General features: G+C 35.3%; 1 protein-coding gene across 1 annotated transcript in view; it reads right to left on the reverse strand.

The window, feature by feature from the left end:
- luzp2 (leucine zipper protein 2) overlaps positions 1-13,543 on the reverse strand; it is a gene marked incomplete at its 5' end in the record, with an annotated part of 92,156 nt that overhangs the window by 6,891 nt on the left and 71,722 nt on the right. Inside the window, 2 exons of the mRNA XM_015044966.1 lie at positions 4,362-4,433; positions 6,475-6,579. Coding sequence (XP_014900452.1) covers positions 4,362-4,433; positions 6,475-6,579 — 177 coding nt within the window. The remainder of the gene's footprint in view (positions 1-4,361; positions 4,434-6,474; positions 6,580-13,543) is intronic.

The raw sequence follows: 13,543 nt of genomic DNA on the forward strand, positions 1-13,543 counted from the left end.
TTTGAAGAACTTTTATATAAATTTAGAAGGTGGGGAATTCTTTTTAAAAAAAAAAAAAAAAAAAAAATTATATATATATATATATATATATATATATATATATATATATATTTATTTATTTATTTTTTTTTAATATTGGTCTCATGTAATATTAAAATTTTCTGAGAAACACAGTTTATAATTTTCTTTAGCCAAAACCATCAGCACTAAAGCAATACCTGAAATATATCACTCTGTGTGCACTGAATCTATGTCATTTATAAGTCTTGCATTGTAAAACAATTTACTGAACCTTACACTGCTTTACCTAATGTAAATTATAGCATGGGCTGTTAGATTTATTTCTCTTTGCTTCCCTAATTTTGCCATGTTCAGCAGTACAATGGAAATTTAAATATTTCTGAAATGTAAAGCAGTTTTTAAATATTAATTCAGGCTCTCTGATACTAATTGTTTTTTTGAAGTATGCATTTTAGAGCTTGCATTGATAGGCAGCATATATGCACTGATCTCTCTCGCAGCTCCACATCAGGGCCAGTAGTATCGTCTCCTTTTGGTGAATGGCTTCCTTAGATAAATAACAGTTTGTGCAATGCTGTGTACTTTAATGTGGATGGTGAGAAGTGTTTCACCCATAAATTATTGATGTGGAAACTCTGGCTGCTCCGTTTTTTTATTTTTTTTTATTATTGTTTGCTGCTTGTGTGTGAATGCTGTGCACCCAATTTAACCATCACACCCTCTTAGTGCAGGATGGAGGCAAACTTCCAAGCTGATGATGTGCAATTGTGTTAGGTCTTCATGTTATAGTTGTTTTCCTGGTGTGCTATGACAAATCATAAAACTTGCACAAAATAGTGTTAATTCTGTTGCAGGGTTTTAATCTAAAGATGCAGTTATGCATGGACTTAATCTGGTTGACTGAAAAAAGAGGTCACTACTCATGCTGTGCATTAGTGAACAGAACTCAAAGTTCTTATTAACGGATGTAACATCTAAACATTACAAATAAAATAAGTCACTTTGAAAACATGTGTTTCTCCAATTTGTGTCCATCGTTCACAACGCATTAAAACTGAATCTTTATATTTTTGTGATTCGAGTTCAGGATCAAGAGCAGCCTTCTCTTCCATTTTAATAATTTAAGTCATCTTTGGCAGTGACAGAGATGACACATAGACTCTGAAAAAGAAAATCCTCCAAGCATCTGTTTAGTGCTCACCAGTGTCACTTCAGAGAATGCCTTGAGGCTTGCTGACTGCTAAGAAACAGAGTTACACACAGCTCTGCTTGGCAGTAGACTATAGATTAAATGTTCATCTTGAAACAAAATGCCAGAAAAATGGCAAATGAAAATGAGTAGTATAGATCCTACCAAATGATACAAGCTAAACAGAAAAACAAAGAAAAAAAAAGTACATTTAATTATCACCTAATTGTAATGGAAAATTGGGCATTTCACTTAGTTATGAGGATTCCTGACAACAAACAGCCCTGTGTGCTTTGGTATTTCCTTTTTCTCTATACGTCTCATTTATCAGCAGTAAAACTCCCCCAACCACACCGGCATATAAGTAGCTTTTTTCATTTATTCATAAAATAAATACACTGCAAATCCACATCGAGTGTGGCTTGTACAAAAGTATTCATAACCCTTTGATGATTACAGCTTCATTACATTTATGCAACACAAAGCAGCACATAACGGTGTTGTGAAAGTAAAAAAAAAATCTGGAATGTGAATTGTGCATTTATTTTTTGCCCCATAAGTAAACATATTTATAGAGCTAACTTTTGCTGCAATTGCAGCTACAAGTATTTTGGGTGTTTCTCTATCAGCTTTGCCAACTACAAACTTGCATTTTTGTCACTTCCGCTCTGCCTGTATGTTTAGGGTTGTTCCCCTGCTGGGAAGTAATCCTCCATTTATTACAAAGGTCCTTTGCACGTCCTGACTTGTGATTTAGTTACTTCTGAGTAACTAAATCTGGACAGAAATAACTTGGAGTTCTTCTGGATGCAGTTAATTATACTGAATCTTAGATAGAGGTAATATGAGTATAGCTGGAGGCAGAGTGAAGGGGGCTTAACTCAGATACATGCTTCAATTTCCAGACTGGTATTGATGAATAAAGAAAATGAAACTTTGTTTTCTCTTTTCACTTCACAAGCAGGCCCTTCTTCTTTATAGTCTTCTAAAGTCTAAAATCTGTAAAATCACAACAAAATGCATTTTAGTTACCAAAGATTTAAATCAATTTGGAAGTAAAAAGCGCAAAGTTACTTCCGAAGTTATCATCACAAAATAAGGTGACGCCAAAAGTGTTTTTTTTGTTTGTTTTTTTCCCCTCTTAAATAATCTTGCAAAAATGAGGTGGTGATTATGTTTTTAGACTTAGGCCATTATTTTGGGAAAGTGAGATAATGTTTCCGAGATAAGGAACTGCTGACAAATGCTAGGGAAATGTTAGACTCTCAAATTCCAACCCATTAAATGAGTAATACATTTTACTGCAAAAGACTGAAGGCATTTTATTGTTCAAGCCAATAACACATGTATCCTTACAGGCAATTCATGCAGAATAAAACTCTTCTCAAACTGAAAAAAAAATATCTGAATGTTTTATTAGTAAGAATGGCAAGTAGTTTATGTGGATCTTAAGACTACAATTCACTCAATTTTATCTAGTCCCGAGTCACACTATGACATTTTTCTTTGTCCACCCTTCAAAGAACATCTTCACATCAAGCTAGGAGCCTCTCAAGTTTTCAGTCTCATAAATTGAACATGAGGACACATAATGAAGGTAGACTGACTGAAACGAAGAGCGCCTTGATGCAGATTGATCCGCAGGGACCAGAATGCAAATTACGACTAATCACATTGTTTACTACACCCTGAATGGCAAAAGGGCTGTGAATGAGGGATGTGGGGAAGGAGTTGATTGTAGGCTTGCTGTGGTAAGCCAATTTGAAAAATTTCCCATGCAATAAAGGAAACAATGGAAAGGTTTGGAAAGCAGGGGAAGATGTTACGTATCACTTTTGCAAAAAGACGTAGGCATTTATATTTGGCAAAATTAGACTTTTAATGAATAGATATTTCTTTGGATGTTATTTTTGACTTATACTAAAAAAACATAAACAAAACAGAATCACTTCATGTAGACTGACTCGTTTATGCTTCTGCATCACATAAAATAACATCTCTTTCTCCACATCGACTACCCAGGCTCCCATGACATGAAGACAAAAAAAAAAACAACAAAAAAAAAAAAACATGTTTTCTACTATAAATCAAACCAACAAAGTCAAATGTGTCCATTGGAACTGTGTCAAAATGTTCTTGAATTCTAGGCATGTGTGTTCTAAATATGGACTTCTGCCACTTGGAATGGGAGACAGTTGCTCAGTTACAACGTATTGCACTGCATTTAAAATGAGATGCATTGTTTTGCCATCTGCCAAACAGGTGTGACTCAGTTCAATACTAGATTGACGGAGACAACTATGCATAGAATTTGGCAGACCATTGAAAATCACACTGCATAGATGTCACTGACACATTGAGTGTTGGATTTGACTGGATTGGTTGCCTTTTCTTAGCAATATGATGTAGGTGGTGTTTCTTCTTTTATTTCAGTATCTTTTGATTAGCGGTTGTCATCAGTTATGTAGTCATCCTGCTAGCTACGTTTAGGTTGTCTTTCTTAAAGAAGTCTTTCAAATTGAGTTTAATTGGAATTTTTGATCTTTGGAATTATATTTTTGTGTTTTGCTTTATTTTGGTATTTAACTTCTACTCCCACATTCCTTTTGTGTTCTGTCAGCCATTTCTCCCATTTCATCTCATCTCACTTCAGTTACTTGCCTTCCCTCACAGCTACACCTGGTTTATAATCAACCACCTGCTCCTTGTCAGTAATCAACTCTCCAGCTTCAACATCTCTCATCTCATCAAACCCTACTGTTACATCCAGCATGTTTCCTGGTTCATGTTTTCTTGTTCAAGTTCTCCCAGGACTTTGAGTTTTTGATTTGTTTTTCTTGTCTAAGCAGTTTAATTTTGGAACAACTTGTCTGATGTCTTGTCTCTACATTTGGGTCCTTCTCTTTACAATTTTTATGATAATATCATCGTCATGTCCTATAAAGGTTATGATGTAAATAGCCAACAGCCTGAATATGGAGGATATGCAATATAATAGCCACAAATTACCATCTCTCCTCTTTAAATAGCAATTATAAAAAATGCACTGACTAGGCTACTCGATGATGCAGTAAATTAACCCAAAGCATAAAATAGTCTCTGTAATTAATAATTAGCCAAGTTTTGGCAGATGAAGTATTGCACAGCATACCTGAATGTCTGGTAGGCTTTTGCTTTCTGGGGCTGATCCATCCGTCTGATTCTGGAAGCATTCACCTGCGGTCTATTAGAGAAAAGCAAGAGCACACAAGTACATTGCAGATAGTGATTGTATCATCTTTCTGTTTAGATTAAAAACTAATGACGTGAGCACAGCCATGTCAGTGAGCAAAATGTTTTATCAATCATAATCATTGATTGATTTTTCTTTCACCAGATAGAATGTGATTTAAGCAAGTAGTCAATATGTTAGAAATCTAAAATTAAATCTACAAATAATTGATTTTACAGCAGTCATTGTATTCAGTTTTTAAAAAAAAGGTTGTTGCTAATTACAAAATACAAATGGACAAATGTATATTCTCTTCCCAAATTAAAACAAAACAAATAAGAAGTGAAGGACATAATCTAAAGGAATCTAAATTCATCTTTCTTGTTTAACAGGGCTATATTTTATTGCATTATTATTATTTTCCAAGCTCAGTTATAAAAGGAAAATAGAAACAACTTTACAGCACTTGTGTTTGACTGTAGGGATAGTATTATATCTGCAGCTTTCTTTCCTCTACACACAGTGTAGGGAATTGTGGACAAATAGTTCAATCTTTGTTTCATCAGAAATGAGAATTTTGCCTCACAGTCTGAGAGGTGTTCAGCTGGCTATTGTCAAATTCCCAGTGGTCTCTCATGTGTCTTTTACTGAGCAATGGCTTCTCCCAGGCCAATCTAACACAAAAGCCTGACTGGTCAAATAATGCATCAATGGCCATCGGTCTGTGAGGTTTCCCCTTCTCCACTGTGGGAAACCTTTTCACTCTAATTACCTAATCTGGCAGGGTAAGCAGATCTAGGAACTGTTCTAGATTTATTTTGATTTCAATAAAGCACATTTTCTAGTATTCTTTTGAAGATCTGGACCTTCACACGGTCTTGCCCATGCCAATTTTGTTACATCACAGCTTGATTGTAACTCTGACAGTCATTTTCAGCTGAAAGATCTCACACAGATAGGTGCCTGCCCTTTTAATTGTGCCTAATGAATATACAGAAGGGGACTCCTGTCAAGTTTAAAGAACAAATGCAAGGACTACTGACAAAAGAAGAGCGCTTGTAACTTTTTGATGCTGGTTATAAAAAGATTTCTCTGGATTATCAGGGAACATACTGACCAGAGTGCAAACCCAATTATTCCCAAAAAGGGTTTTTCCAAAAAAAAAAAAATTTGTGGGTTTTTTTTTTTTTTTTTTTTTTTAATTAAGAGAGGCTGTGTGGGAGTAGACTTAAAACATGTCATTTAAACATGCGACGGTCTTATTTTCTCCACAGTGACAGGCACTGTTCAAGAGGAAGACAACAAAAGCTGGTGCAGCAGGACCCATAATCAAATAATAAGCATATAAAAAATGGATTTTTCTCATGACAAACTGTAAAACGATGAACATCCTTTTCCCCAAGGCAAAATAAACTGCTCATTAGAAAAAGATTGAGTGCATGGCTCACTTCAGGACTATTTTTACAGTTCTGATAATGTCAACTATGATTATGATGTTAGAGCTTTTGTTTTTTTACATCCTTTCATGTATTGTGGATTTATATTGTGTTTATATGTTATATATATATATTTTTTTGTCTATCTTAAGGACTACAGATGGAAATCAGCCAGTAACTAAATCTAGTGCAGTGCATCTCTTTTCTGATGAGATTAATGTCCTTGTTTATGGTCCTGAATAAATACATTCAAAGTCAAAGTACGTCCACAATGCCATCTCTAAATAATGCACAAAAAATAAGTCTATTTAATGAAAAAATACAACACCTAGAAGGTTGTATTACTTTTCAACCATATGCAAAAAAAAAAGAAAAAAAAAATCTACCGTAATTAATCTTTAACAGTTTGAAAGAATTTCATCACCAAGGTGAAACTTGCTAAAGATCTTGTAAGTTAGCCAATTTGGCCAATTTGCTAACCCTAATGAAGGCACTTGAAGTAAATTGGTTGATCTGATTTCTGATGAAGGTGCTTGAATTTCATGAAAAGATGGAGCTCATGAATACGAGGCCTGTAGTCAAATAGACCATTACCATTAATTACTCCAAAAGCTCACCTTTTCCATCTGGCACTCTTTAACTCCAACACTCTCTCTTCTTATTTCCCTGATGTTCATGGGTGATTTACTGGAGGAAACAATTCTCTGAACCTTGGAGATATCCTGAAGAGAAAAGTAGACACCTCTTTATGTTAGGTTTAGAAAAGTACATAGGCATTTAACAGCTCTGATGAAAAGGATTTTGACTTACTTGACCAGAGTACTTACAATATGTTTACTATTTGAAGCTAAATTTTGCCATTGCAGGTTGACTTGAAGTGGATATCTAACCTCAAAATGTCACAATACAATGGAGAGGGAATAGAGGTGCAATATTTCACAAAATCCACAGCTCAGTTTGCTTTAGTTTCAGGGTACACTTTTCAATTCAGGTTGTATCACATATTTTTTTTTTCTCTTTTCTGTTTGGTCAACATTCCAGAAACGCCATACAACAGCATTCGATAATGAGCTTTTTTGTTGCTGCAAGAATGTGGGCTCCCAGGAAAATGTTTCAAACTCTGAGCCTTCACAGCAGCCATGCGAAAAAGCAAAACAGCTTCCTGACCTGGCTGTTGTGCTCTGCTGCTTCAACAGGTTACAAGTATAAGACGCTTGACTTGCACGTGTGTTGAGCTAACATACACATGTCCCAAAGTGAGACAAGCCAACCAAAGATTAACAGCAAGACTATAGACATGCAATCACAACTGGGGTTTGGTGACCCTTACTGAATTTAACACAAATTACATATGGGAATGTTGAAAATGTTGCTTTTTGTAGGAGCAGCATTCAGTCATACACAAAAACATATGTACAATAATAAGTGTTATTGAGTATATGTTGACCACAAACAGACATTTCCAGCTGAAATGAAGCTAGAGGGAGCATCAGGAAAAGGTTAAGTCAAGCACATTCAAGCAATGGGGCAGTTCAAAGTGGTTTACATTATAAAATAGGTGCAATAGGGTGAAAAAAAAAACACACATCCCTCTATACAAGGACACACTCCAGGCTAGAACGGGCCCCTGTGTCAGGTTTTCCCACTGCATAAACCTCCAAACTGTAAACCTCCAAACTGAGACTGGCAGAATGCATGGTGATCAGATGCCTGAACAACCTTAACTGACCTATCTTGACGCAGAGAATGAGTGCCTGTATGGCTCCTATGGAAGAAGCACATTTTCTTCCAATCTTAGTCAATATCAAGACTATTTGTGAAGTTATGAGGGTGAGACTTGAAGCCAGAGTGATAAATTGAGAACTTAAACTTTTTGGGCCAGCTCTAAGACAAACCACAGCAGCGCCTGCATTTCTGCAGATGAGGCCATAGTCAGTCGACCCATCTCCTTCTCCATACTACCATCATTCATGAACAAGACACCAAGATACTTAAAGTCAGACCCCCTATCTGAAGGGAGCAATCCACTTTTGAAAGAGGACTTAAAAAAATTTGGTTTATTGTTGTTTTTTTTTTACCTTATACTACAAGTTGTGTGGTGAGGACAAAAATTTGTGCTAAAAAAAGAAATTTTGGTATTCAGTATTTGTTTTCCAAACAAGCATACAGTTAAAGTAGGTCAGGTTTGGTCTCTTGAGAGCTTAAAGTAAGATAGCTGCAAAATGAAGGCAGGCAGTCTTTGCTTGTCACTGCCAAACCTCATTCCGACTTTGTCAGCTGAAGTAACATCCTTTTAGCAGGTTCAGTGGAAATGACTTTACTTGAGGAAGATACCACTTTTTAGCCATTTCATGCATAATTTTAAAACTTCTGACAGGATCTGTCTCAATCAGCCACAGTTTTTTGAAATGCAATGGAAAAAGGGAAGAGTTTTACATGTCATTTTCTTGGAAGTGGTCTTCCAGTAAAAAAAAAAAAGCTGATGTTTAAGGTGAGAACATTTATTATTCAGCAGTTTCAAAGTAAATTGAATTCCACTGTAAAATCTAAAAAAAGTGAATCATGTGATATAATTTATAACATAATGAGTCAGTCTACATCCATTGGAAAAGCTGACTGATGCTTTTAAAAATGGCATAGCTTGCAGTTATATTCACTCTCTACAATGGGTCCAGAAGTGTGTGTGCAGGCCCCAGGATCAAACTTCACACAGTGAAAAGTCACTCTTTATTCACAAACTAAAGCAGAAAGTAATGAAAATGTCAAACTTGGAAGTAAAACATTTTCCGCTGTTAGAGCCTTTATACACAACAAAGCTGGACCTTATTTTCAGCATTTAAATGTCCTTCTGGATTTTTTTTTCTGATGTTGAGAGGTACTTATTAAACAAATCAGAGTTGCCAGAGCTCTGCATTTCCAACTCTCAAGGATGTGAAGTACTTATGTGTTAATAATAAGGTCACATTAAAGCTGACCTTGTTATTATTCAATGCTAACTGAATATTTAAGAAAGCAGACATTTTGGATCTTCATGGAATCTGCAGGTGAATTATGTTGAGCTCTCAATCCTTATGTCATCTATAAATGACAAATTATGGATGTTTAAAAATTGTAGACAATTTCACTTGATAAATGTTGATCAGGAGGATTTCTGAGAATCATTTTATTTTTAAAAATTGTATCTATATATATATGCTTTATTTGTTTAATCAAAGAAATAATCACACCAGTGCACAGAGGAGAGCAAAGCAGTGGAATGTTTGAGTTATCTTCTCTGGCACAGTGCTCTCAGCGTCTAATGAATCATCTCCCATCACTTTGATGAAAATTGCATACTATTGGACCACAAGCCTTGGCTCTCCCCCCAAGACTGTTAAATATGAAGCAACTTCCATTTGAATGTTGCTGATCTCTGCATCCTCGCACTAATGAATCTTTCACCAGCTCGAAGTCTTCATGTGTGTCCGTGTGTGAGATTGTCAGTCTTATCTATGGAATTAAGCCAAGCCAAAGGGTTATGTTTATTCAGACTATATGATTGGAGCTCAAACTGGAAAGATTGATGGTACAAAACAAACATTCCTTCATGAAATGATTTTAAAGCAAAATTAGATTTTAGTTAGACAATGCTCCCAAACGTGGAACATCTATTTCGTTCTTGATTTATTTTAAGTATTGCAATATAATTTTACTTTCTTCTGGCCTGGAAATACCTTGGAAGTCCCCAGGATTAGGGAGTCACTGGTTTGAGAAATATCTGGGTTTCCCATCCCCCTTCCACCGACCCAATATAACAATACATATATGGAACTATCAGTGATTTTACAGTAATATCACTTTTATATTAATATATGTAATTGACACATAGAAGGACTTGTGTTGAAAAGCAGCAAATGTAACACACAATATTCACAAAGTGCTGGACAAAATGAGCTCTCTGTACAATAATTCATTATAATCATCCAGATGGTTAATTTAATATAAAATTCAGTGTATGTTGGGTTTTAACAAATGAAATGAGTGTTGACTGAGGAAGCCATTGTGTGATGCATTGTGGGATCATAAAGTGCAGAGGAGTTTAGTTTCCACTGTATGAAAGGCTGTGCACTTATCACTGCCACAAATTGTACTCAGCTTTTTGAAAAGGTTTTTGTATGAGGAGGCTATTGGGATTGAATTGTAACCAAGTAACATTCTTTTCCATTCCATTGAACCCTAATTTTGAGACTCTCCAGATAAGACTCAATTCAATAGGTCTAGGTGTCATTAGCATATATAAACCTGTGTCTTGATTTGTTCCCTTTTGTGCTTTCAACTCCTCCACGTCTAGAACAGCCACAGCAGTTGACACAAAATGCTTACGGTTACACTCGGTGGTATGGGGTGGCTTGGTGCAATTTGTTTAGCTATTTTCTAGTCCACTGCTAGTTGGACTCTGTATAGCCAGGTGAGATTAAAACCAAATGCTTCACGAAGTTATACAAAAACAGTTAAACTCTTGTATAAATGCAATTTAATGTGATAACTCTTAAAAATTGCTAATCACAAATGTTTTTTCAGAGATTGAGGTATTTAAAAAAAAGAATTTGCAAAAAAAGAAAAAAAAAATAATATTATCTTGATGTGCTATGCTGGCTAGAGACAGACCAAAAGGTCGTTCTGCAAGAAATTGACATTGATACAAATGCAAGCCATATTAAAAAAAAACAAACAAAGAAAAAAACAACAAAAAGCAATTGATTTATACCTATTCATACCTAGAAAGTACAGTATTTCAATAAAATACTGTTTCGTTATACTTTTTAAGGCACTGTAGACATGTGTCAAGTGACATAAAAGGACACAGCAGTCTGGGCTACATTTATTTAGTTTGCCATTTCTTGTGAAATCTGCTCATTGGGGTTTTAACACCAGACAGGCAAAGACAGTTCAGAGTTGTTGTGGAATGTAAGCAACAACAAACCTCCTGTACAACATGATTTGTGATCCACAGTCTGAGAGCAGCTCTGTATGCCTTGGAGATCACTTCAGAAACAGAAGGTTGGACATCAAGGTTGATTTTTTCTGTTATGGCTCTTAAGTTCCTCAGGAGTTTGTCACTGAGCCGTAATGGTCATGCTAGGAATATCCAAGTCAAGATTACTGGACAGGAGGGATGTACAAATTCTTTCAGCAGAATCTGATGCATATAACCAAATGAATAACAAGATGCATATTTTTTCTCTGAAATTTGTTTCCCTATTCTTCAGTTTCCTTGTTGATTTTATGATTAGATACTATTTTATGCTCCTGCCCTCTTTTGTTCTAAACATATGCTCTCTTGGCTGTTAGATTATTTGAGTTATATTATTTTTGAAATATTAAAAATGCTTAAACTCATCATCTTAGAGTAACTTTGTTGAGTTCTTCATAGCTTGTAATAGGAAAGTGATCATGTGATAATAATCACAAAGTCAAGTTCTGGACATTTGTGACTCAGCTGTATGTCACTTGGCTCTTCTAAGCTTAGTAAGTATTGTTTGTTGTTTTTCAATGCCTAATGTGAGTTAAATTTGGCAGTGATTTAAACGAGGCCTGACCCACCTCCACATGCACAGGCAGAGTGGACAGATGGAGCACAGCAACTTTTACAGTGGGGGCTAAGTAGGATTTATCAGACAGCCTGTCAAAGTAGCAAATGCTCACAACTGAAATTCTGCCATTTGTATGCTAATGAAGAGGAAAGTAATAACTCTGTTAGCATAAAAATCAAGCCATTGCTTTCTTGAGTTTTTCTACGTATCTTTGCTTTTTTAAGATGTTTATTTTTATCTGGTTTGAACATGGAAAGGAGGATGATGGGGAAATATGATCTTTTCTATTGTATAATGAAACCTTACATTTTGCTACCAGAATTTACATGTACACAGCTCCTCAATTAGAGGTTACTGTGATCTAACATGCCACAACAGAGGAGCAGCAATGCCACCGTGGTAGTCATGGTGAGATCTGGATGATTAAAGATAAAGAAAACTTAGAAGGAACCGTTTAAGTGGTATGTCAAATTTCACCACCCACGAAAATAAGCACACAGTGAATTGTGGCAGCTCTGAGGGGGAAAATCCTCTTAAAGCCAGCAATGCTCACCAGGATCATGGCAGATAAGACACAGCAATCTTATGGCCTGCTTGATGATTTCAAAGTGAATGCTTTTCAAAAATAACAAATAATACAATCTTTGATTGAAGTTGACGTGGCTGCTTGAGGGGAACCAAAACGTCCACTGGAACCATGAACTGAATTTTTATTAAATAACAACTATATGTATATTTTTGTTTCTTCTGAATTGTATTTTTATATCAGCCAGAATGGGTATTTTTGAAGGCCCAATGTTGCTGCATGGATCAAACCTAGACAGCTGATATTGGTCGTAAAATGTCAGTGTTTTCCAGAGAAAACAAAAAGCAATATCTACACTGAAAGCTAAATCCTATATTTACTATGACTCCCACGGCAGTCACCTTGTTTTATTTCTAAAAGGATTAAATCCTAAAGCCCCAGTTGAATCTGCTGTGACCTTGACTTAAAGAGACTCCCAACAAAGACTATTTGACAGTGAGTAATTTTCATGGCGCACGAACATAGCAAAACTCCCATAATGCTTGAAAGAAATTGAATTTTATATTAAAAGCTACATCACCCTCTACAAAGGCAAGTACAAACTTCCAAACTGCTGCCTGAGTTAGACATGCTATTATTCTGAACACCACTGAAATCATGTTGGCCCAACTCTTATATTCTGTAGTAATTATTTTCTGGCCTATTTCTCTCTAGAGAGTGATACTCAAGGTACTAAATTCACAAATAGCCACTTGAAGAAGAGGTTATAATTAGCTAACAATTTTCTGTTCATATGGCATCTTGTACATTATGTACACACTGATGTGCAGTGAAGTAAATGTTGTAGCAAAAAGGTATATTTCTTTATGTTCCAAAGCTCACTGTTTCAATTTGAAATGAATTTTAGTCTGGATGCATCTAAATAAACAGTGTACAATGAAAAACGAAAAATTGACCTGCTGTAAAAGCTTGTGGGAGAATTTTGTACACAAAGACACACACAGAAAATTCTGCATATCTCTAACTCTGATCTAACAGACAACAGCAAAGATTATTTTTGAAATTTGAAATATTTGGCAGGGACTTTGCACAATAATTAAAATTGCTATAAATGTGCCATTTGGGTTTTTCTCACGTGTTGTCCCTGAACATTATTTATTTATTTTTTTTTTTAAGTATCAAAGCCTTTTCTATTATCGGTACTTTAACATTTCAACACAAGAAACCACAAGTATAACAAAAATCTAGTAAATGCTTTTACTATTTACACAAATCATAGTAAAAGCATTGTTATTTATAACAGAGCAATTGTACATGCTTGTTTAAAATGTGGAAGCACTGCAAAATTATATGTAGTTTTTTTTAACTTTTGTTATAAAATTAAATTGTGCATTTTGAATCAAGATATTGAACAGAAACAAAATGCTAATTCCATTAGTATAACTACTGCCAGAATATGCAACTTGTCATGCACGAAGTATTTGCAAAACGTTTTGCATGTTAATGAACAAGTAGCAAACCAGGGCCCTGATGTATTAAGTTTTGCAAAGTTATTTCACTAAAACTATTTTGAGGAAAATGTATTTT

Source organism: Poecilia latipinna, unplaced genomic scaffold (genome assembly GCF_001443285.1).
Source record: "Poecilia latipinna isolate Pla-1442-1.1 unplaced genomic scaffold, P_latipinna-1.0 Scaffold698, whole genome shotgun sequence".
Taxonomy (NCBI): Eukaryota; Metazoa; Chordata; class Actinopteri; order Cyprinodontiformes; family Poeciliidae; genus Poecilia; species Poecilia latipinna.